The sequence below is a fragment of the Symphodus melops genome, assembly GCF_947650265.1.
Source record: "Symphodus melops genome assembly, chromosome: 13".
Taxonomy (NCBI): Eukaryota; Metazoa; Chordata; class Actinopteri; order Labriformes; family Labridae; genus Symphodus; species Symphodus melops.
Genome location: NC_136703.1, coordinates 12,694,941 through 12,719,023, shown reverse-complemented (window position 1 = coordinate 12,719,023; position 24,083 = coordinate 12,694,941). Strand labels below are relative to the sequence as shown.

At 38.6% G+C, this 24,083-nt stretch overlaps 2 protein-coding genes across 2 annotated transcripts; one reads left to right on the top strand and one right to left on the bottom strand.

Moving 5' to 3' along the window:
• The first annotated feature begins 1,468 nt into the window (after positions 1 to 1,468).
• On the top strand, positions 1,469 to 14,836 carry gnai3 (guanine nucleotide binding protein (G protein), alpha inhibiting activity polypeptide 3). Its single transcript, XM_079359946.1, has 9 exons — positions 1,469 to 2,118; positions 7,635 to 7,677; positions 8,152 to 8,293; positions 8,396 to 8,553; positions 10,859 to 10,987; positions 11,732 to 11,861; positions 12,329 to 12,482; positions 13,121 to 13,328; positions 13,964 to 14,836. The coding sequence occupies exons 1-8, from the start codon at positions 2,001 to 2,003 to the stop codon at positions 13,309 to 13,311; spliced, it is 1,065 nt and encodes a 354-aa protein (XP_079216072.1). The 5' UTR covers positions 1,469 to 2,000; the 3' UTR covers positions 13,312 to 13,328; positions 13,964 to 14,836.
• A 1,755-nt stretch (positions 14,837 to 16,591) lies between these two features.
• On the bottom strand, positions 16,592 to 23,652 carry gnat2 (guanine nucleotide binding protein (G protein), alpha transducing activity polypeptide 2). The gene is made up of 9 exons (XM_079359492.1): positions 23,320 to 23,652; positions 20,041 to 20,083; positions 19,451 to 19,592; positions 19,148 to 19,305; positions 18,926 to 19,054; positions 18,674 to 18,803; positions 18,426 to 18,579; positions 17,947 to 18,158; positions 16,592 to 17,440 (listed from the first exon to the last, which is right to left on the bottom strand). Exons 1-8 carry the CDS (start codon positions 23,423 to 23,425, stop codon positions 17,968 to 17,970), a joined length of 1,053 nt encoding a protein of 350 aa, XP_079215618.1. The 5' UTR covers positions 23,426 to 23,652; the 3' UTR covers positions 16,592 to 17,440; positions 17,947 to 17,967.
• Between the last annotated feature and the right edge of the window lie 431 nt (positions 23,653 to 24,083).

The window sequence follows — 24,083 nt, the reverse complement described above, 5'->3', positions numbered from 1 at the left end:
ACACGCCCATTGAGTGTGCTCAAGGACAGATGCCAGCATCGTGTTACTCTGGGGGAGCTGCTAGGTGCACAGCCCAGACATTTAGAGGATGAGTTAGGGGTGTTTCTTATACACCAAGAGCCTGAACTGAGCTGTAATTACAAGTTGGCAGACAATAAAAAAAAATAAAAAAAACACGTGTGTCAGCAGTGAAAAGTCTCCCTCAGTGGATCAGAGAGGAAATTGCCCTCTTTGATCCACTGCTACCTCGGTAACCGGTGCTGATGACGGAGCGGAGGGCTGAGGCAGGAGGAACAGGATCGAGGTTACTGGAGCTGAAAGAGAGTAAAATTACTGTTGCACATACAGTACAGATTTACAATACTTTTTAATCAATGTTTTATTTATTTCAATCTATCAGAAGACAAGTCACTGTTTGCTATGTTAGTGTTTTGAAGCTTTCCACAGGTTAAAATCACATTTTATTTGCAAATCTACATCTCTCTCTTCTACTTAATTAAGGATATGTTGATACAAATTCAGGTAGTAAAGAGTAAATTGGGGGATTGTGAATTTACCCTTTTTTTTGTCTGTCAACCTATTTGTAATAAAATGAAGAAGGGTTTGATAAAGATATTGGGTTCTAAAGGTCAGAGGTAAATCCAAAGGTCTCTTTGTCTACAAATGTGATGCATCATCCACCACAAAGCTGTATCAGGTAAAGAACTGTAACCTGAGAGCACACTTGTTGAAGACATGTAGGTTACGTCATGATGAAAAATGCTGTAAAACAACAACAACAACATTAATAACAACAACCACCACAACAACAACAACATTTACAACATAGTGGCTCAATATATATTCGCGGCTAATAGGCTACACTTATTTAAACACCAGTGACTTTCAAACTAGTTCAAAGTCTACTGATATGTGTAATGGAAAATCGGCTGTACCACGAACTCCAGTGGGGGGGGTTTTCTGACCACAAAGTTCAAATTATGTTTTTAAATAAGTTTAATAACTTTGCAAACGGTTCAGATAGGATACTTGAAGTTTGCCAGCCTTTAGGTTGTAAGCCCATTCCTTACTCGACCAGGAACAATTAAGGTTAAACTTAATTTAACAGAAGTAACTAGACTTTTGTCTGCTCTCTGTCCTCATATAGCAGACAGGTCGACCAAATCAACACCTTTGTAAGTCATCGGTAGGCCTGCTGGGGGCGCTCTAACACCATACAAACCTTCTGCTTCAGGCTGCTTAGGACTGACCGCACAGTTGCTTACGCTACTCCTAAATGAAAGAAAACGTGCACAGGAAGTTATAGTTTCCCTTTAAAGCAACACAATTATTATGAGCTTAGCGAGGGATCTGCCCGTTTTTAAGTAAAATGATGCTCCAAAACCACAGAGCCCAGGTAACACATTCGCCTATCTGTTGGTTTAGATACAACTACATTACCCGTCATCCCTCTGAGATGAATCATTTCTCTTTTCTTGGTTTGCATCTGGTTCCGCTGGAGCTGGAGAGAGCTAGAGTACTCATGAGCCCGTCTTACAACGAAATGTTTTTTGTTTTTTTTTAATTTGTGGAAATTCATTTCTTTCCTCTGAAACGCTGGATAAGTTAACATCAAGCAGCCTATTTGTGTATTTTCTTTTTTCATGTTTTACTGCGAGGTCTGAAGTTCTGATAACTTGGATGAAATAGTACTGAAACGTGTCCTCGCGTACTTTTTTGGCAGTTTTTTTTTCTTTTAAAATTCCTCACCAAGACGAAAAGAAAAAGTGAGAAGAGTGAGTGGACCGGAGCTGTGGAAGCTCAGCATCAGACTGTGCATATTTGGACAGAAGAGCCTCCCGTGCCAACGCCTTTCCCTCTGTCATCTTCTCCTTCTCGGCTGGGAAAGTTCAGCTCACATCGCCCTAAGGGCAATTTGACGGGGGTTTTTTTTTCTGCGACTCATGAGCTGCTGAACCTCCTGTCGTACGGTATAGAAGTAGCCTCGTTGGATTGTGAAAATGGGCTGCACGATCAGCGCAGAGGACAAGGCTGCGGTGGAGAGGAGTAAAATGATTGATAAAAACCTGCGAGAGGACAGAGAGAAATCCTCCAGAGAAGTCAAACTCCTACTGCTCGGTAGGTTACAGTGGGCTCTTTTTTTATGGAACTGGTGCTCCACTCTTCTACTTTTTAATTCATTGAATTAACTCGTAAGTCTTTGGGTGGCCGACTTTTACATTTTGACTTTTTGTATCCGGCTTCACTCTTCCTCCTCCTCCCGTTGTTTTAAAACAGCTGTGGCTCATCATGTCTGCACTGACAGATCTCATAGAATTTTACCAGATGTTGCAGAGGGCTAAAAGTCCTCTGGCTCCTCCTGTCATGAGAGGTAAATGTTGACACTAGTCACAAAGCAAACTAAATCCTGTTGGTCTGTTTTACCTCATTGATTACATTCAGAACTTTACATCTGCAGAAATGTTGACCAGGTCAAAGTGTTCAGTGTCAGACTCAGCCATGTTTAGAGCTGAACTCTAGAAAGGCAATACATGCTTGGATCTGTGTCGGGACTAGTTTGTACAAATATTGATTGTTGTGCCATTTCTGTGGCCTAATTATTTCACAGCATTTTTGTTTCAAAGATTCATTTCTGAAGCGAGTGTGTTCCAGAAGGACCTCCAAGCATTACTGTATAATATGTATAGCCTATGATGACTATCAGCCATATGCAAATCAGAAGAAGAAAAAAATAGAATGTTAAACATTTCTTAGACCAACATTTCAAAACTCAGACATGCAGCTTAAAACAGAGGGAGCCATCAATGACTGATGGTTGCTTCTAGGTTTAGTGTCATGACCACATTAGGGACTCTATTGACCACTGGATGTACAGTATTGTAACTGCATTGCCTGCTGGTCTGTATAACTTGCACACTTTGTGGTCCTGCCACTGTGGATGTGGGTGCACAGGCGTGTCAAGGGGATTAAATGCCCTCAGTCCAGTCCAGCAGCACATTTTATGCTCAATGTCCCCTTGCAAGAACTTCTCTCTGCAAAAGTCCCATGCTAGTTTTAAAAAGTAGTTTTACTCCATATCCAAATTTTCCAAATTATTATTGGGGTTTTTTTCAACTAGTGGATTCCACATTTGTTTCTTATGTATTTAGATTAAGCTGTGTTCACATTGAATCCCTTATCAGATTGATTGTGACTGAGGCACTAATGGTGGTTGTGATTGTGTCTCCTCTTTTTTGAATGACTGGAATGGAGTATAGATTATTTCAACTAACAAATGTAAATGTTAAGTTCTGCCACTAGATCAAGTCTCTTCAGAGAAGCTGTTGATGGTATGATTCTGTTTTACTTTTATTGCCATCACAACACTTACAGGATCCTAACACCTGCAACAGAACATTATATCCTGTTCTTTTCCTTCTTTGTTTTTTTTGCTGCTACTTCGCTCTAATTATCCACATCTACTCAACAATACACAACCACCACACAACAGCATTACATTCATCTACTGTGGATTTCACAAACGATAAACATTTATAGGCTAAGAGCATAAACTACACAATACATAACCACTATATAGTACTGTATCAAGTTCCTCCACAATGGCATACACCTTACAGTGTGAATCCATTAAAAAGCTGTAAGCTATAATAAAACAGCTATATCACAACATCAGATCATATCTTCAAAGCAACACACCAACAATACCATGATACACAAATGAATTCATTCATGTGTTGATGTGTGATGAGTATGTGATTGAATTGATTTTAGCCATGATTTCCTCATCTAAGGATGATTTCCTCTTAGATTTAAGCTCAGCCACAGCTCTCTCTGATTTTACTTAGTATGGAGTTTCAAAAATATGTCGCTCTTTGTAATTCTGATTTGCTGGGTCGAACACTGCTCAGCAAGGATGGTATCGAGGATTTGTGGTGGAACCATCATAAAAAAAAAAAATCTTTGTAAAACTAAAAATCTACTTCTTAATATCATCATACCAGGGAGTGCAGTATTTTCATGCCCGTTGATGATGAAGATAGGCAGGATTTTTATTCTTTGTAGAATATTGGATATGATCATTTCATATGATACTAAAAGGCAGGGTTGGTGATTTTGGAAAACTATGATTTTGAACATAGCATTCTCTCAGTACTGTGTCTACTCCCACCCCTTCCCCTCTGTGCTCCCTAATAAGCCACGCCCCTCACTTACATGCACAAGCATTGTGTAGAAACTATGTTGTCTCATTCAGCGGCAAGTATACACTAATCATAATTACTTCAAACATTTTTTTTTTTTAAAAGAACATGAGCCTTTTACCACTCACAACGGACAACGACAAAGTTACATTATAAAGTTGTAGGCTCATGTTCGAAAGGAGTAGAGAACATGCAGGGAGAACTGATACCTCAAAGCATTGGTGGAAGTTTTTACATACTAACAACGTTGAAGATGATGCATGTTCTTTGTTCCCTTTTCAGAGCACATACATTATTAATTCCTGTCCTGTACTCTCAGTGAAGGCAGTGTTTTTAAAGACTGGTACCCCTTTTTGTTTGCTGTGTTTTTGGCAAGATTGTAGATTTACCATCTAAATGATTAGTGACAATTTACTTCATAAAAGAGAATTTGTTTGGTGGTGAAATATTTCAATGTAGGTAAAAATGTTATTGTATGTGAAACGTTCTGGAAAAAAGAGTGGGGAGGGAGAGATTTTTTCCAGGCAGTGCCCTCCTCTGTACTGGAATGAAGAGTTATAGAGGAAAAACAAAAGAAAATCCAGCCGCTGTTTTACCACAAAACTGGAGCGCCAACACACCCTTCCAATGAAAATGTTCTCCTGATAAACCTCAAATAGCGATTCATAAAAAAATCTACATTTGAGATTCATGTTTAATGAGGCTTAGCTTGGAGTTCAGACTACTGCATGTCTTTGTGAACGTCTGTGTGAAGTTGGTTTGAGAGCTGGCTGAGAGCCACATTTGACAATCAGCCAAAAAGTACCATGAATGAGATACTTAGTGACTGACAGAACTGAGGAAATGGAACAACACAATTTGTTCTTTCCTGCATGTCTGGTGAGCTGGCGTAAATCACTTTTACTAATGACAGCTTAACAAAAGGTTTCATGGATTTAACTCATGTTAGCTTCTGAGCATACAACTCCACTGCAAGTCTTCTTGACAAATTCAGTTACAAAAAAATCCATACCATACCAACCGTCTGACAGTGAGAATCTCTTAAAAATCAGAGTTTCGCATATTTTAAATTCCAATGCCTGGCTGAATACATCTTCATCCTGTGGTTAAATTACTCTGGTAATATTAAGCTAAAGGAGGCTCTACTGCAAGTATAAACTCAACCCATATTCTTTTTTAAAACATATCTTCTCCATTGCTTAGTTAGACTTCAAACGTTTCAAGTTTGCACATGTTTAAATGCCTCTTCAATTAAAGTGCAGCTATGAAAGTATTTCTCATTCTAGACCGGTGAAGCACCAACTTGTCCTTGCACAAATCTGGTTTTAAATCATCGAATTTATTTAAGAGTTAGTTGTAGCTGACATGACGTCAATATTGTTGAGTAGACAGCTATTTGAAAACCTTTAGAGTCAGGCATTGTTGACATCCCCATTGGATATTTGGAGCCATAAGTGAACATATGAAACTGAGAAGAAAAAAAAAGCGTTATTCGAAAATGATCTTCCCAAGTTGTAAAATGCTCAAATAAAACCTTTGGAACATCTCACAGTTAATCCCATTTAGGTTGCTACTTCAAGGTGCAAATCGAATGTTACACTTCACCTCTAATCTTTATGTAACTTAGAGACGAAGTGTTCCCCACCCTCGACTTTTCAGAGGTAGTAAGAGATGCGTAATAGAGATGAGGCAGGATCAATAGAGCAATCGGGGAACTCTGCCATGCAAACAGGAAACTGTTTTTCAACCAGATCCAGAAACATCAATGCTTTATGAATGCACCATTGATGCTGAACCATAAAAACTGTTTTTGAAGCAATATATGATGCTATGCCCCCCCCCCCCCCCCCATACACACACACACACACACACACACACACACACATACAAACACACACCCTCTTGTCCCTGTGTTTAGTGAAGAAGATAGGCCTACATGGAAAATCATGTATTTTAATAGTAGGGTTGGGAATCTGTGGGCTTCTCAAGGTTTCGATTCTTTGGTCCGTCATTTCATTCAGAATCAATTTTCTGTTGAAAATGATTTGGATTTGGATTCATTGATCCATGAATTCAAAGTGTATTTATGAATGGGTACATACTTCAGGATCTATTCAAGTCGTCTGTGAGACTGGCTGAATTTGTTGTTGCTCTATTTGGCCTTCTATTGAGTTAAAGAGCGAAAAAGTGTATATATGAAATAAATGCTTTGAGTCTGTTTTTAATCTAAGAAGAGAAGAATCTCGATGGTTACATAAATTGATATGTTGTCCCATCTCTACACTGGTGTTACTGTTATGCTGTTTGTTCCAAGTCCCTGCATCAGACAGAAAGAGTAACAGTCATCGGTTTGAGCTGTCCTTCTGGAAAAAGGTTCTGCTTTTGTGTTGTGGAGAGGCATCTTTCACAATCTTGATATTTCATGACTCAACAGATTAGTAAAACAGGCTGATAAATTGCTACATCTACAAAGTACTATTTGGAATTTTACGGCACCAAAGGATCACACTTCTTTTCCTGTCAGAATAGTACGACATCCTAAAAAAAGTCATAATGATCAATTTAGAGCGATAGGGGACACAGTTCAAAATGAAGAAAGAGTGGTTTAAAAATGGAAGAGCAGAAACGGGCTGTCGTGTCATGTACAGCAAGTTTTGGATAGAGACAAATTTTTAGTTTATTGTGGGGCTTAAGGTCACTGCAAGACTCATTTAATCATCTGTCGGGGGGGGGGGGGGGGGGGGGGGGGGTTATGGCCCTTCTGCTTTCTGACGTTCACAGCAGCATGATATCTGGGATTGTCTCGAGTGGAAAAACACTGGCTCAGCCAGAAGCGTGACAACTGTTTCCTGTTTGGCTAATCGTTGTAGAAATACAGTGGAGGTTCCTCATGTATAATCTTTTCGTTCTCAGCATTATTACAGCAGCCTTTATTCTATTAAAGTATTTGATATAAGTTGTACCATCATTTGTCACAGATTGTTGAAGTCCCTCGTTCCATAGATAAGGAACCCAGCTCATAACACGTCTTTCTCCCTAAATCCTTGGTGCTTCTGCACCTCTGTGGTTTACTGTACGTATTTTAGGGTAAGCAGATTGTATCTGACGCCTTCTGATAACACTTGTGTCCGTTTCTTTCAAAGGCCAATGAAAAACGTCTTATTTAGATGAGGAAGATTTGATCTACTCATACCAACACATTATGCACATGCCGTGACGACTCAAAGTCCCATATAAAGGTTTCCTGTCGAACTTCGTGGGAGAAACGTTATATGATGCATGACGGGACCAATTTCAGCTCAGTCTTTATGAGCTGCTGTAGATGCTGTAGATCTTTCCCCCATGTGAGAGGACTCTAACATTTGGTGTCAGAGTTTGTCTTTTTCAGCTTTTGACATTTCTCTTATGGCAGCCTAAATACTCTGTGTTTTTCAGGTGCTGGGGAATCTGGGAAAAGCACGATAGTAAAGCAGATGAAGTAAGTCACAGCTGAGACTGCACATGACATTGTATCCTACTGTTACTTTCCCTAAAAGGCTTTGCCGCTATTTTTGTAATTTGTTGACAAAAGACAGTCGCTCATCTTCCCTCCCACCCTCTTTCAGCTGCAGCCTTGTTGTCAGAGGTTAATGGTGTGCGGAAAGCTGTTAATGCAAACAGGGTTCATCACTCATTGGAAGTAAAGTAAAAGCCTCATTTCAGTGGGCTCAGGCAGAGGAGGAAGCACCATTTTGCACATTATGTCAAACAAAAGGGGCCAGTGGTAGCCTGGCAGGACCTGAATAGATTCCCCCAGTTCCCACATTAGGCATGCTGCATGCTCACTGAAGCTCAAATTGCAGCACTAATGACAGTGTTGCATGAAATTATTCTTAAAACTGTAATTTGTCCCACATTTGTACACTCATTGTTAACTCTGTTAATCAGTTGGTTTTTTTTGCTTCTGTATCAGAATTATACATGAAGATGGCTACTCCGAAGAAGAGTGCAAGCAGTACAAAATGGTCGTGTACAGCAACACCATCCAGTCCATCATGGCCATCATCAGGGCCATGGGACGCTTACAGATAGATTTTGGAGATGCTGCACGGGCGGTAAATAAACCCTTTAGAGCATCATCCTTGATAATATTATGAATCCACTCATAAACAAGTTTGACAGCAAATGACAGAAAAATGTTATCTTTTTTTTGACAGGATGACGCCCGCCAACTGTTTGCGTTGGCAAGCTCGGCGGAGGAAGGTGTGATGTCGCCAGAGCTGACCAGTGTGATTCAAAGGCTGTGGAAAGATGTCGGGGTTCAGGAGTGCTTTGATCGATCAAGAGAGTATCAACTCAACGACTCTGCTGCATAGTAAGGACTCACTTCTCTCGACGTAGATCACTGAACACTGTAATAAATTGAGTCATTATGCAGATGGCTGCAGTCTAAACGATTTAGCTAAAACTAAATCTGCAAAGAGGATCGCTTCACAAGTAATTAAATCTCGTTTTCACCCTTTATTAATTTGTTATTCTGAAAAAGGAGTGATAATAATCAGTTGCAAGATCATTTATTTTAAGAAGTGATATTATTGATCAGTTTAAGGGAAAACGGTGTTTAGGCATTTTTTGATTGGCTGTTACAGCATAGTGAATACTCTCACTCTTCACACACAGAGAATGAAATCATCAAACTTGTTGTAAATACAGCTGTAAGATAAGCCTTTATACAGATGACTGCAGTCTTTATCTCAACAATTTATGTAATTCAAACCTGCAAGCTATTAATGCTGTTTTACACACTGTATTAAATTATCCATAAAGAGCAATGTTTTTGGTAATACTCGTTGTATTAACAATTTCTGTGTATTCTTTCTGTGGAAAAGTGACTGCTGTGATGATTTAGAGGGATTTTTTGGAATTGCGTCAGCTGTTTTCAAGATCCTACTTTTGAATTGGATGATGGCATTTCTTGTAATCCTGTTTCCTTATTACAAGAAGTGGTTCAATGTTGACTAAGATGTTCTCTTCTTCTTGTGTGTAACATTATTGCTGGAACAAAGAGAGAGACGAGATGTGACTTGTTCTTTACAGTCTTGTGTCAGCTTGTTGTACAGATTGATCACATTCCTGAAAAAGGAGAAACATGACAGAGAAACTGACAACTGGAAAGTATCCATGTTAACTTAGTTATCACTTGACCCGACAAAATGTGTATTAAAGCATTGGATACAACTATCAACATGCCAAACAAATAGCTTCAGCTATATATAGCCCAGTGTTAATAACGAGTCGAGGCTTTCTGTTTGTGCACAGTTTCTACAACACTCCACTTGATAGATAGTAGCTCAGTGTGAAGGACACGTATTTTGTTTTGAAAACAACTGAGCCGTCCTAACTCTCAGTGCACTTTGTCTACACTATGAGACCAGAGGAACCAGTGGAGTCTGTTTTTACTCAACCCACAAGGACCCAGTGTTTATATCCCACCAAAATACGAGCCCATATTTAGCATGATTCTGTGGAGTTATGTCTGCCATTGGGCAAGGCCTCCACATTACCAGACATAAATGTATTTATGTATGTATGTATGTATGTATGTATGTATGTATGTATGTGTGTGTGTGTGTGTGTGTGTGTGCGCGTGCACACACACACACACACACACACACACACACACACACACACACACACACACACATACACACACACACACACACACACACACACACACACACACAGAAAGCCCTCGAATACCCTTTATTTTATTAAGAAAAACAGACACTTATGTTAGCAGGTTTTTACCATAGACACATAGGCCTGTTTCCAGGCAATGGTAATAAAATAAGGGATTCATGCCGTCCTACTCTTTTGGTACCCTTCTGTTGGGCCAAGGGTACCGATCCGACTCCAAAGGGGGTTTACTGACTCCCTGTTTTTTTTGTTTTTTTTGTTTAACTTAATGAATGCTGGCTACACTGTGTTGTGCTGCTATGATGCCACACTATTACTTAGCTGTCATGGCTATCTTCATCTGGATTACACACAGCTTACTTAATGAGGGTATGATTGGTTGTGAAAAAGCAAGCAAGTTCAGGGTTTACTGTACACAACTGCACAAACTGTACTGAACCAAACCGGACTGCTTGGTGGAAACAGGGCTATACTATGAGATCCTGCTACAGTAAATTTTTAGAGGTTATCTCCATGTTAGACCAATAAAGGATTTTATTTTAGATTGTTGTTATTATCGTCATATGAGGGACAAATCTATGGATTAATTTGTTAGTAGTAGTAGTAAATATATTTTTCATATATGACCATGCAAAAATACTCAGAGGCTTGTTTATTTTTTTCTCAAAAAAAAATCTGACAAATTAGTTAAATGTGGATCAACCCTGATGTGGACCATGGTCTTGTTAGCAGTGATACTCACACAGTGCTGCACACAGTGCTGAGAGTATTGTAGAAGTCAGAGCAGACTACTACCACATAAATTACTCACAGAATTGTTTTCTGTATCTTTATTTAGAGAACAAAGTTAACATAGCTTTAGATATAAGAAAACATGTAGCAGTCTGATGTATCTCTGAAAGGCCTATGTCAGCCTGATATATTATGCTGAACAATATGTTGATCGATCACAACTTTATTAAGGCATGATTTCTGTCTCTCAGCTACCTGAATGATTTAGAGAGGATCTGTGAGCCGAACTACGTCCCGACTCAGCAGGATGTGCTTCGTACCCGAGTTAAGACAACTGGCATTGTGGAGACTCACTTCACCTTCAAAGATCTGTACTTCAAGTAAGTTTTCACATTAACTGATCTATTCATGTACAGTCATGGCAACGTAATAAATAGTTATTAGTTATTATAGTAATTTAGAGATGATAACCCTTTAAGCAGGACATTATAAATATATAATATAACAACTCTATGTTTGTTACTCTACAGGTTTTTGTTGATTTTGGGCGCATCTGTCGTATCGTCACAATATTTCTTCATTGAGTTGAATATTTTTCTGTTATTTTTTTGGCTCATGCACCAATTTTTTTATGTTGAATATTTTGTTTGGAGCTCTGTTAAATGCTTACACAGCTTTCATAACTCACATATGTCGTCTGCTGGAATTGAGCCTGATTTGACGCAACGCTGTTGCAGCAAATGTACATTTACATCATTGTATCTAGGTCTAACACTTGGAATTTTTCTAAAACTAAGCCGTGATAAACTGTTAGCCCTGTGTTTGTAACACCCCAGAAATTGTTTAGCATCTTTACGCGTGTAATCACTGAGATGAAATTAAAAGGGATTCTGTCATTTCAGTTCTGTGTCAGTTTAAAGTAAAATTTAGATTCAGATTGACTCTGATCGCCTCAGCTGGAAGCAGAAATATCATAAACAAGCTTGTGTTTAGACTCATTCATACTTTGTAATTCAGTGGAATTCCTCCTCATAATTAATTAAACTAAAAAGACAATACAATTGTTTACATTCAACTCTACATTGACTTGTACCATCCCTGTGTCTCTGATTGTGTTTCTGCAGGATGTTTGATGTCGGGGGTCAACGCTCTGAGAGGAAGAAGTGGATCCATTGTTTTGAGGGAGTCACAAGTATCATTTTCTGTGTGGCGCTCAGTGACTACGACCTCGTCTTGGCTGAGGATGAGGAGATGGTAAATGATGAAACACCGTTATTAAATACCATCCCTGAATCTTAACTGGAAATTGATACTACATTTCACGTTTTGAAAACTGCCTTTTTCAAAGCACACGTTTGACTCTCTCTGAATATGAAAACAGCAGGTGTTACTAATAAGATTAAGGATGGCTTCAGTTCAAGTGTTCCAGTGAGACATGACACTGAGCCAGCTTTTATTTTGTGGCTTTTAAGTGCTGGCAAAGACACATCAGAACCTCTTTCATTTCGATTCAAACACTATGAGCCCTGTAAATTGTGTTTAATCAATCCATAATATTTGCACTGTGTATAATGCATGGTAATCCCTTTAGTTAAAACACTGTAAATTAATGTGACATCACAATTTGGATTACCATCCTCTGTTGTCCTGCAGCGACATGTCAAAATGTGATCTAAGGAAATAAGTAACATTGTGTAAGGTCACATCTGCTCCTTCCTCAGAACCGGATGCATGAGAGCATGAAGCTTTTCGACTCCATCTGCAACAATAAGTGGTTCACGCTCACCTCCATCATCCTCTTCCTCAACAAGAAGGACTTGTTTGAAGAGAAGATCAGCAGGAGTCCGCTCACTATATGTTACCCTGAATACTCCGGTGAGACAATCTCTGGATTAGTCATGGGTCACTTTTATTGAAGTTTGTCCGCTTGTGTGTAGTCACTCCCTCAAGTGTGTTGAAAATATGAAATAGTAGGAAGTCATCTATCTCTTTTGTTTGAGCATTGAATTCCTGCTTGGCTTTAGCTGATGTACATTTAATACGTTCCTTTAAATTCAGCCAAACATTTAGATTTTACAGTAGCTTTGAATAATTCACTGTTTGACTTTTTTTTCTTAATTGTATCAGCTAAGGTCGGTCGAATGTCCATGACATATTTTGAGCCAAATATTTATAGATCTTCTACACAACAGATCGAGCCACAGCCATTTCAGAGGTCTTTATAGTGAACATAACTACATACATTTGTGTTTAAAACATTTTACTCACAATGTTTTACTTTTGCTGCAAAATATAATCTGAAAGCATCATGTAAAAACCTGTGTTACAAAAATTATTCTAAGAAATTAACGTCTAAAGTTTTTCAAAGATAACAGAGAGGTGTGTTGATAACATCTAAATCTGGTTACAAAGAAAGGGCAATTGTTTTTAACTTCATAATTTGTTAACATTAGATAGTTTAACTGACATTATGAAAATTAAAATGTGTTATTTTGTATTTCGACCTGTTTAAGGCGGACAATCGTACGAAGAGGCTGCAGCGCATATCCAGTGCAAGTTTGAGGACTTAAATAAACGAAAAGACACGAAGGAGATCTACACCCACTTCACTTGTGCCACTGACACCAAGAATGTGCAGTTTGTGTTCGATGCTGTCACCGACGTCATCATCAAGATCAACCTGAGGGAGATCGGGCTCTTCTAAGGCTTAATGCCCTACAGGTCTGTATCCTGATTTTCACCTGTACTACAGTTTGTGTAGAATCATTGAGATACTGAATGTGGCATCATGGTGTCATTGTCAAGCCCCAAAGGCTTGCTCATGAGTTTGCTCATGTAAAGGGATTGTTGGGCTTTATAGCTATTGGAGGGAAAGTTTTTGTGACAGGAGCGAAAAGCATAGCTTGTGAACACAGCGAGAGATTCACATACACACAGTGCTAATCCGCCTTGCTAGCTCTATCGTTACACGAGGCCGCTGTCTTCCGCCTCTGTTAATTCCTCTGATGGTGGAATAACTTCCCCAAAACCATTTCACCTCTGTGCATTTTACATTGTATTTAACTGAACAAGGATGTAATATGATATCCTGCCTTGAAGTGGCAGTGTGTAAGAGCCAACTTGTTAACAGTGTGCTACCATCCAGGCTTACCACTCCAACTGTTTCCATTTAACTATGTAACATTCACTTAAGAAAGATGGAGATACTGTATGTTAGCTTTATGTACTAGTTGTTTTTTGCGGAATTTATGAATAAAATTAAAAGAACATATTAATGGGCATTATTTTTACAGTGCTTGAAAGTTTGATTTAAATATTTACTGTAAGCATTGTAGTTATTTTTCTTTCCTTTTCAGGTATTTGGAGGAAAATCAGGACTTCTGGGCTGGTTTGTTGTGTCTGCCGAAGGCAAAATGTAAAGTAAGTCTAACAAAGGACTGAGCTGGTGGCCGTGCTGAATGCTGGACCTTTTACCATAATTTGGGGTCTTGATACTATGATCACTATTGTCTTATTAGATTTATGACACAGAAAAAAAATTGAGCAAGTGAGATAAGTGAGAGAGGCCTGTGAAATGATCATTATGAGTCATGTGGAGTCCTGTCATATTGAAGACCTGAGCATCAGTCAGCTGCTGGCAGGTAACGGCCCTCTGAAGTCTGGGACACATTTATAGTTTGTCTATTGTGTGGATTAGGGCCAAAAGAGCGTTTGTGTCAAGCTCATGGCATGGTTTGACAAATCATATGTAAATTCAGTTTTCCTTTTTTTGTGTTGCATCCTCTCTTAGTTTAGTTTTTATCACATTGCCTTAAACATTGCAAGTGAAACATTTGATTATAAGTTACATTCATATAGTATTTCTACTTAATAATGTTTCAGTGCTATAACTTATGTATGCAGAAACTTTAGTGTGAGCAGTTTTGATGTAAATAACATGATCTTTTGGGTTTGGTATTAGCTAAAGTCAAGCAAAATCATTAGCAGCATTGTTATTTAACCCTGTACTAGTTCAATGTTGACTCTCTTTTATACATGAGACACATCACTGCAAATCAGCTTGTAGAGGTAAATATGTGTGTGTGGGGGAGGGGGGGGGTTTCATGTCTGAAAATGCAAATATTATTCACTCAGTCAACATAAAGAAAGTTAGTTTTTTGTTCAAAGTATAAGGGTATTGCTGTAGATATCAATAAAGATTTATAAATAAATTCAACCAAAAAAGAGAATACATTTGATATGTTTGTGTTGCCACTGCATAACACTGAGGGAATCTGTTGTGTACTTTTTTCAGTAAAGTTCTGCGCAAAATAATCCTGCTAGAAAACTTTAATAGTAAAAAGTGAAAACACTGGCACATCGGCAAATAATGGGTCCTGCACAGATGTCCATCGCCAATCTCTTGTGTCACGTCAATTTAAAGCACACAAGCTAGTATGACAGATAGCTGGATTAGAGACGAGAGCAGAAGAAACCACCTGTTGGATATACTGGTGAAAGAAAATGTAGGCAGTGTGGGACCCGTTACACTGTCTCTGAGAAAGATCAGTGACATGCAGTCTGTAGGACGTGTTTGAGTCTCAATCTCAAGAGGAGAAACTACGTACAACAGTTGATGATAGCAATGATGAATGAATAGCATTTCAAAAAACAGGCCCAAAGAATAACAGAAGTTATGAAACAAACATTAGAATTGGCAATCGACTAAATTGTTTTTTTAAACTAAATTTTGGCCAGTGTCAAATCAGATGTCATCCACCAAATATTTATTTAGGAGTCTGACCTAAATTATGCAACTGAGGAGGTCACGCAAATTGGAAACAGTATGTTTGGACTTGTGTGAGCCACATTTGATTCACCTGCCGCACACAACAGTTATCAGCAGGGTGTGTTCAGAGGAGTGGTATGACCATCCTTGAAATCTTATTGGTCAACCGAGGCGCCACTCCAAATTCAAAAATTAATAATTGGCTTTTTGACAAATCAAAGGCGGGACTTAGATGTATTCATGTACAGTCATCTAATTATTCTAAATGCTTTCAACAGGCTGGTGGTGGGTTGTTTTTTTTACTCTGTGTATAATCATTGTTTTGTTAGTACTTTAAGTTGTAATTACATTTTATGGTTTTGCAATAAAAAAGTTAGACAGTTACTTTAAACTGTGACTTTGCACAAACTTGTTTTTGAGGACATTAGGGGAGATAGAATGTAATGTACTTACATGGGATCTAAGGAAATAAGTAACATTGTGTAAGGTCACATCTGCTCCTTACAATGTTCTTTTTAATGTAAAAAAAAAAAAGATTTTTTTTTTTACATTAAGAAAAATATCAACAGTTCTCTTAACTTGTTGGGAGTCATTTCTAGCTGGAAAGTCTCAGTGGTTTATGATCTTGGTTGATGAGTGACGCTGCATCTTTTTACGTAAAATCTTGACAGACAGATGGATGTATTAATGAACCACACTGGGAACAGGCTTGACGTGACAAAGCTGGAATCCACCATGATGACATGTGTAGCACAGATCTTCACCTCTTTATTCTCAAGCTTGATTACAGTGCAAAGTGCCCCAACTAGGAACAAACAATTTTACTAATGTGGGAGACAATGGATCTGCACTGCTGACTAAAATCTGGCGATCTGGTTCCTCTTGTCAACGCCTTACACTCTCTCAGTGATGTCCTTGCTGGCTGTCAAATCTCATGAAATTATCCCTGCTCAATCTTACAGTAAATCTTGTCTCACAGATTATCTCTCTAATTTGTTTTACCCCTGTCAGTCGAGTTTATTGTTAATGAACTTCCATACGTTGCAGTTTCTCTTCTGACTAGAAAGAGGAACTTGCATAACGACATCATTGTTCCCGTTGGATGACAGCCTGAGACTGTCCTTCAGTGTTGGCAGCCATGTTTCTCTAATTGGATATACATTATTCAGTGATTGACAGATTCATTCTGCAGCGAAAAAAGATACAGAGACAAAAGTGAAGTTAATGCATTTTTATTTCATGCCTCTACATTTCATAAGAAAGGACAAGGTCGGTAGATTTTCATTCCCTTTTCATTATAAAGCTTCATCCCTCTAGTTATACCCTCTCTCTCGTTTATTTCCGTACAGATTTATCTTTCAAAATAAATTGAATTATCTACTCTTATGTACAAAGTTTCTCTATCATGTTTGACCTTCTGAAATATATTCATCACATTAAAATGTTTAGTGACTTGAATAAGTTACAACTATTTAGATTAGATACATTTACAATTTGGTTTGTCATCTGGATATACTGCAAGCACTGGGAATATCTGCGATATTTGCTCAGCAACTTTTTACAGCTTAAATATCAAGACCACAGGGACTACTGTACTCAAAAACAAAAACAAGGTTGCAATGTTGCTATTCAAAATATCTTTTTTTCCCCAGGAATTATGGTTTTATTTAATTTACAAAGCTTGGTTTTAATGTTAATAGTAATTACTTACGACACAGCAGTCAAACAGAAGCAATGAGAATTGCTTGATCAACTATATCATCTTCAAACCTTCAAACCAGCAGACAATCTTGTACTTTAGAAAAACTGAAGAATCTTGTAGATGTGAGCTGAACATCCACAACAACAGCAGCATGGTGGCTTTAGAGTTGTTTGAACCCAGCAGGGCGTGCGCTGTGTTGCAGGGATCTACTGTTGGAGATGGTGGTGTGCTAGGAGCAGTCTGGGACCGGGACTTGGCATGGATGCGATGGCATAAGCACAACGAACTGAGGATGCTCTGAGCTCTATCAGTACTCTCTCAGTTAATGCCAATATGTGAGGGGTTAAGGTAGGAAAGGAAGTTCTGTAAAATCAAGAAAAGTGAGAAAAAAACATCAGTCTGATGCCACATCATATTCCTTTTATAGAATTTTAAAGGGGAACATTTCATTAAAATGAGGAGAAATTAAACTAAATGGTGTACTTCTGCCGCTTTGATAAAAGAAAAGATTCCAAATCGTATATATTATAAATACCGTAACAGTATACAATTTGGTAAAGGGGGGGTGCAAAAAAATCTGTTTCAAATGTGTTTTCATCCTCTTAAATCCTTTTTCTACTGCTTTATAAGGGAACATTTAGTTAAGTTCCAAAGATATTCAAGATGTTTATAACTGAATAGTGTACAGTAATTGTGTGTTGCTTATTATCTTCCTGATCCCACATAGTCCCAGAGGGACAAAGCTTTGTGTGGTTTGAGTTTGTGTGAGCTCATGTTTTGGATAGAAGTTGTTGGCTGCCTCATCTGGACCCTGTTACTCTGCATCAACATAGTCTCAGGGAGTTCTGCGTCATGTGGTCACCACGAACCTCTTTTCACTCTGGAGCTGCTTAGAAAAGACCGCAATCTTTAAGGTTTTCTTTGATGATGATGTCTGTCACAGCGTTGAACACAATCTCGACGTTCTTTGTGTCTGTGGCACAGGTCAGGTGAGAGTAGATTTCTTTCACACCCTTTTTCATGTTCAGCTCCAAAAACTGCGACTTGATGTAGTTGCTGGCATCGTCGTACGTGTTGGGGCCTAAAAGGGAGTTAGAGGTGAGAAGAACGGAGCTGATTTATGTGATTTAAGTTTTGTGTTAAAATCAAAAAAGCCCTGTTACATCATTCCCATTTCTTGTGTATCATGATCAGTTAACTTGAACTCAAGCGACCTTTTATTACATAATTGTAGTATCACCAAGGCTTCCACTATTTGCAGTTTTGATATCACAGACTTTTCCAGATTGGTATTAATTTTACTACAAACATACTGCAGTCATTTGATATTTTTATCATTTGATTTTACCGTCATAGTCTGGGAAGCAGATACTCAAGTGGACTTTCTTGATCTTCTCCTCAAACAGATCCTTTTTGTTGAGGAAAAGCACGATTGAGGTCAGTGCAAAGAATCTGTGGTTGCAGATACTGTTGAATAGATGGAGGGACTCGTGCATGCGGTTCTGAAACGGTCCAAGAGAAGAACAGGTGTGAGCGACTGGTGGATATGGGTGTTTCCTGGCGCTTTTCAGATCAACTGGTGAAGTCTTCACTCACCACTTCGTCATCCTCTACCAGCACCATGTCGTATGCGCTGAGAGCTCCGCAGAAGATGATGCAGGTCACACCCTCGAAACAATGGATCCACTTCTTTCTCTCTGACCTCTGGCCACCCACGTCAAACATCCTGATGATCAAACACAGAAGAAACCAACAACAAGAAAGTGAGCCTCGCCCGTATAACACAGCTCTGTAAGGACTGCCTGCTGGTGTTAGACTTTAGTTCTTTAGTTCACTATTGTGACCTACCTGAAGTGCAACTCCTTGCAGGAGAACTGTTCTTCAATGATACCAGTTGTTTTGACTCGAGATCGCAGCACATCCTGCTCGGTGGGGAGGTAATCAGGATTGCCGATTCTGTCCATTTCATTGAGGTAGCTGAAACAGAACAGCAAACGTGGAGGAATCAGAACAGTATTACACACTAAGATAGATTATATGTGGTCCTAGTGCATCAGTCCTAGGACTCACTAGCCAGCAGAGTCGTTGAGTTGGTACTCAGCAGCTCTGTCGAAGCCGGCCTGCACACCACTGTCTTTCCACAGCTTCTTGATGACATCAGCCAGCTCAGTGGGCATTGTGCCTTCTTCAATGGAGTCTGACAAGTTCTGCAGCTTCTGTGCATCCTCCTGTGGTTTCATGGAAACAGAATAAACGTCCATCAGCGTCATTGTAGTGCTTGGAGCATTTATAGTGTATGATTTTTTCTGTCCCCTCAAGTACTCAACAAGCTTATTGTGTCGGGTGAAAAATATTTGTAGTGTTATATGACACCTGTGCTGAGGGAGATCCAAAATCAATGCCCAGCATCTCCATGCCTCTGATGATGGCCAGAGCAGACTGCAGGATATTGCCATAGATGATAGCTCTAAACTCCAGTTGTTCCTCTTTTGTGTAACCACCTTGATGGAGAATCCTATAATAGGAAAGGAATGATTCAGGGAACAAATGAGTCAAACTATTTCACTCTTATGGTTATGATGGGTCTGTTGATTTAATCAAAATAGAATAGTATTTCTAGGATTTTGCAACTACTTGCTTATTTCCAGTTTCAATAAGTGAAAATATTCCTAAAATGTATAAGCAACCTTTACTTGTTTAAACTAGTGGTCACAGCACTCTCGTTGGGTGTGTTTCTGAACTTGCTCAGCTCTCATTGCCAGACTAACAGCATAAAACAAGTGCTGACGAATCAAAGTAAAGAGGATGTTTGCCCTGTTGACCTTTTGTAACAGGCTTCAGTGTAAGTGCAATAGACAGAGCTCTGGCATGCAAACAAACTCTGAACTGCACTGGGATTATGTGCAACTATCACAGTGTGGATGACACAGAAGACTAAGGTTAAAATTTATATGAATACTTACTTCATTTGTTTTACAATGGTGCTTTTCCCTGATTCACCAGCACCTAGAAGAGAAGAAAAATAATTACCCACAAAACCTGAATGGCTTTTTATGCTGGACTAAACACTGTTGAGCAAGAACATTTTAAGCCTTGCACAGATCATTGATTCATTTAATTTGAATATAAAATAAACCTTTTAGATGGACTTTTTGCAGGTTGTCATCACATGGGAACAAATCTCAATAGCACATGGATTGTAAAATGAACTTGTGCAACCTGGTAAAACACTAACAGTACAGTTTGAAAAAATCCATTACAAATACTTTCAATTAAAGTTATTATTTAATTTATGTATATGCAGAGTATTTGCAGTTATTAGTATGTTTTCAGTCTTCTTCCTGGCCAAACAAAAAAGCATCAAATATGCAAAGTAAATAAATCTGATATTGCAACGTAGTATACACCGAAAGCACAGAATGCAGGCACAGAAACACATAATAAAAAATAGTCCAAAATTACTAAAAGATAATGTTGACAGTGGTAGTGGAGAGGACACATTTCCATCTGTGCATTTTAGTTATTTTCTCTTTGAAGTCATTTGATTTTTTCGTTTGATTTGTCTGAAGTGTTCTGGCTTTTATATGAGGGGCCTTTTCATGCTTTAATAGAGAACCCTTAATGTGCTCACATAAAAACACTTAAAAGCAACAGAAAAACACATATCGTTGCTTTCTTTTACCCTGCTAATTTGCACTGTTGCCTATTTGATCTCCCATTAGTAACTCATGTAGGACCATTAACACGTGTTTTGCACATTGAGCACTTCCATGCTCGAATGTAAAGCGCTAAACTCAATTGTTTTGGCAGCCATACCTTTAGCAAAAATAGTTGACTTTCATTTTAAAGGAACAGCTTTTCATACAATGTACTGACATATACTATCCATACTGTGCATGATTGTAAAACCTGTAATTGTTGAGACTGCATCAGCTGGCTAAAGAAAAGCTTGCAAGCATGTCAGACTCTCCCGAGCACTGTAAGCTATAGCCCAAGTTAGAAAGCATTAATCATCACAGAGGGACCAAGCTGGTCATCCTGTGCTCACTGGAGCCACATTAAGCTTGTTGCAGACTTACTGCTGAGCATTTAAAGACATTATGAGGCGTCCTCAAGCCCTGCAGGCAGAAACCACTGAATTTCCTCTGCTAGCAGTGATTAAGCAAGTCAATAACACATCTGTTTTGTTAATTGGTGATGTGGTGGCAAAGGTGGCAATGTGGCAGTATTGAGGTGTTAAAAAGAAGAATGCACTTCTGCTTTAGGACTACGGTTCAGCTGTAACCGTGCTTATAGGCTTTACATGGAAAACTAGGCTTCAAAGGAGAGCTCTAAATTCATGTTTATAGACAAGATAACAGAGTAACATGTAATAACTGATGACCCAGAACTTACTGGAAGTGTTGTGACTTTGTCTGGAGATAGAGAATTGAACTAATATGCAACTAATGATGCAAACATATTCAAACATTATTTTCATTTTTGAACAACCTCAGTAATTGTACTTGGGGTATCAGGGTGTGTATTTTTCTTGTTTTTATGAGCCAGTTGCACAAATTTTATACAGATTTAACCAGGCCATACTTGAGTTATATAATTTTTGGAGTTTCCTAAAACCACTTTATGTTTGTTTCTATGGTGTCTTCCTGATATAACTGTTTGTGAGGTTGCTTAGAAACAGTTCAGCTCTAAACACTTTTAGCTCAAATGAAATCTGGAGGGTTCAGAGCTTCATGCGGCTCTGTCACATTTGTACAATGTCCATCTCAGACCACAAGATGGCACTGTTGTTTTCTTTACTGTTTAAGTTCTTGCAAAGAAAAGAATCTAATGGAATACTGGTGTTTTAGACCCTTTAGAAGATTTAACAGCAGTTAGAGTTGCTAAAGTAGACAGATTACGATTTTATCGTATAGGGTAAGTAACACAAATATATTAAAGATATGAAGGTATGTTTTCCAACAATAACAAGGGGAACAACGGACGCTCCCATGTATGGCCATTCTCGCCCTACTGATTTTATACATTCTTATAATGATTCAAAGCTTCCTTTTTTAACATTTCACCTTAGATTTATTCATTATATCACTGCTATCTTGACCTCTGTGAATGGTGCTGTTAAAACAGTAGTTGTAATAAAACACTTTCTTCACTTTATCAGGGGGTTGAGGGATCAACAAAGTCCTCACCAAGTGGATCTGCACTAAACCAGTTAGCTAATCGGATTGACGTATCACTGTTGGGCTGTGATTCATTTAGACCAAAGGCTACGTATATTTTAAGCACCAACGTCCTTCCGCTAAAATTGAAAAGTCACTCCTAATTTGTCAGACACAGCCATGAAAATGGGAATACATTTTCCCATCAGGTTTTAACATGTCATGCAGTTTTCAAATGTTGGATAGAATAAGTTCCTAATGTTTCATTGAAAGAGATCAACATTGGTTAAACGTTCGAAGATATTTCCTTGAACATGTCATGGTATGGTAAACAAAACTTTGTTCAGATTTCAAGTATTTTTGCTAGTGATGATATGCATCAGAACACAACATCAAACACTTCACGATATCTTTTTATACATTTCAAATATTGTTAAACATTATTCAGTATTCTATAGGTTAAAACCTTTTTTTGAAGTCAATGTAAACTCTTCTTCCATCTTTTAGTTTCAAGTCAGATGCCCAGCCTGCAGACTTATCTCTCTCATCTCCTTCTGCTGCTCTTACCTTGCCCACTCTAATTCCCTCTCTGTTGTGCAAAAGCTTTAACAGGTCTCTCGTCGTTCTAATAAACTAATGCAGGCTTTTCTCTGGGAAAAAAAATTAGCTGCACAGCCTGTAAATCCTCTGGTCTGGTGTCTTACATCTCACCCTGCAGGCAACAGGTGTATCGGAGCAATATCAGATGGCACATATCCAAAATAGAGGCAATATGTACTGTGCAAAACGTCATCATGATTTTAACTTTGACAGTTATCGATTAAAAGTTAAGCTTTTCTTACTTTTTCTTTTAACCAGTTGTTTTTTGGGGTATCAGTGAATGTTTACTGTTGGCAGACAACCAGACTTCTATTCTTCTCTGCAGACCTGAACCTCCACAGAAGGTTCTGTTCAAACGGACATTACATTTAAATTTACATTTTTAAAGCCTTTCTGTAGTTCAACCTGTCAATGACAGCACTCTGCGATTTAAGACAAAAAAGGAAAACTTTTTGCAACAAGACAATTCATGTGCCAACTTACCAAGCAGTAATAGTTTGACTGTTTTAGAGTCCTTATCAGCATCTTCTTGGAGTTGTTTTTCCAACTCCTTGGACTTTTTGTCCTCGGCGCTTGCTCCCGCACCCATGCTTTCTTCCTCCGCAAACTCAAGATCCTCAAGGATGGAAATTTTGACGGTTCTCTGTGAGAAGCTGCAGAGAACTGGGTGCAACACTAATCGTGCTGAAAGGCGATTTCCTAGCGGAAGGGGATTGAGAGGGAGGTGCTTGAGCTTTGCTGGCTTGGTTGGCCTCTTTTCGATTAGATGATCAGAGTGGACTCTCTCAAGGATCAAATCAATTCAGCAGCTCTGGTCAGTAGTGATCCACTCTTTAATGCCCTCTGTTTAAATCCCTGACTTAGGAGGTGCCTCTTCCTGATTGGCCAGTCAATCCAATTAGCCTAATAAGGGCAATAGTGAATGATGTACAGTACAGTAAAGGAGAAAATAAACACACTCACATACTTTAGTTAGGCGAGAGTCATTGATATCATCAAGGGGAATTAACTCTTGTTATTTGTCCACATAGAAACAAAACCTTTCAAGTGTGGCCTATGAAGTTTGTTTATATGTAATTATAACAGGGGGAAACAGAACACTAGCTCATCTCCAGCTATAGAATATACTAACCTTTTTTAACATTCATTTATCTGACAATGTTCTCCATTTGAATAAAAGTGCTTCGTAGTGAGATAGCAGACGTTGCTTTTTCATTCCAAATACTGTTGGACTCTTGACTTCAGTG